The sequence below is a fragment of the Glycine soja genome, chromosome 13 (genome assembly GCF_004193775.1).
Source record: "Glycine soja cultivar W05 chromosome 13, ASM419377v2, whole genome shotgun sequence".
NCBI classification, from domain to species: Eukaryota; Viridiplantae; Streptophyta; class Magnoliopsida; order Fabales; family Fabaceae; genus Glycine; species Glycine soja.
The window spans coordinates 25863390-25865029 of NC_041014.1; the positions used below are offsets into that span (position 1 = coordinate 25863390).

Here is a 1640-nt window from a genome sequence, read left to right on the forward strand (position 1 = left end):
AAAGCGATTATTGTAATCTATAATCACTCACTTTCCACACTCTCTTAATCACATCCCTTAATTATCGTTCTTTCTCTCACTTTCTCTCTGTGTGCGCCATTCCGTTGTTCGCAGCTTCTCCTTCGCCGGAACACTTCTCCGACCGATCCAACTATCAATTTTCCGGCATTGACTCCGATGATTCCTCACTCGGATCCATAGCTCTCACAGTCTCCGGGCCACTTTTTTTTTCTTCTTGTTCCTTGCTTTCCAGATCCGAATCCCGACGCGAAAATCGGGAGAGAGAACGAACGAACCGTTGATACTACATGGATTAGCATCACCTCGATGAAAACCTCTTCCACACGCGCCTCACGAAACGATTCGTTTTCCTCTCCCACAAAATCATCATCGTCCAATCCTAGGGTTAGGGTTTTTTTCTCACCGCGACAGGATGTTCAAGAAAATCATGAAAGGCGGGCACAAGAAGCCCTCCAAGTCCGACGCCAGTGATCCGGCTCCGCAGCCGTACGCCGCCGCCAACTTCAGCGCTCCGGCGGCGCCCTCCGCCAATGTCGTCGTGAATTCCGTCTCCTTGACCCCCCTCACGCTCTCCTCCGGCGGCTCCGTCGAGCCGGTGCCTCCGTTCCGCGACGCGCCCGTCGCGGAACGGCAGAACCTCTTCCTCCGGAAGCTCCACGTGTGCTGCTACATCCTCGACTTCTCTGACACGCTGAAGAACGTTAGGGAGAAAGAAATCAAGCGCCAGGCGCTCATGGACCTCGTGGACTTCATCCAATCCGGCTCCGGCAAGATAAGCGAGAACTGCCAAGAAGAGATGATCAGAATGATCTCCGTCAACATTTTTCGGTGCCTCCCGCCGGCGTCGCACGAAAACACAGGCCAAGAACCCACCGATCCCGAAGAGGAGGAACCTTCCTTGGACCCTTCTTGGCCCCACCTTCAGCTCGTCTACGAGCTTCTCCTCAGATACGTGGTTTCCTCCGACACCGATACGAAAATCGCGAAACGGTACATCGACCACTCCTTTGTTCTCAAGTTGCTCGATTTGTTTGACTCTGAGGACCCACGGGAGAGGGAGTATTTGAAAACCATACTGCATCGTATATACGGGAAATTCATGGTGCATAGGCCCTTTATTAGGAAAGCTATTAACAACATTTTTTACCGCTTTATATATGAGACTGAGAGGCACTCTGGTATTGGGGAGCTTCTGGAGATTCTGGGCAGCATTATTAATGGGTTTGCCTTGCCCATGAAGGAGGAGCACAAGCTGTTTCTTGTGAGGGCGCTTCTGCCTCTGCATAAGCCGAAATCGGTGGGGATGTACCATCAGCAGTTGTCTTACTGCATTACTCAGTTTGTGGAGAAGGATTTCAAGCTCGCCGATACCGTGATTAGGGGTTTGTTGAAGTATTGGCCGGTTACCAATTGCCAGAAGGAGGTTCTCTTCCTTGGAGAACTTGAGGAGGTGCTGGAGGCCACGCAAGCCGCGGAGTTTCAACGATGCATGATTCCGCTTTTTAGACAGATTTCACGCTGCCTCAATAGCTCTCACTTTCAGGTTCGTGGATGGTTACTATGTTTATGATGATGGTGTTGTTGTGGGTTTAGATTTGCTATGTTGCTTGTTAAACGGC

General features: G+C 51.0%; 1 protein-coding gene across 1 annotated transcript in view; it reads left to right on the top strand.

The window, feature by feature from the left end:
- Positions 1 to 1640, top strand: part of LOC114382238 (serine/threonine protein phosphatase 2A 57 kDa regulatory subunit B' beta isoform-like) — a 6149-nt gene continuing 4509 nt past the window's right edge. The window contains exon 1 of the mRNA XM_028341520.1: positions 1 to 1564. Within this exon, the coding sequence (XP_028197321.1) occupies positions 434 to 1564 (1131 nt within the window). The 5' untranslated portion in view covers positions 1 to 433. The remainder of the gene's footprint in view (positions 1565 to 1640) is intronic.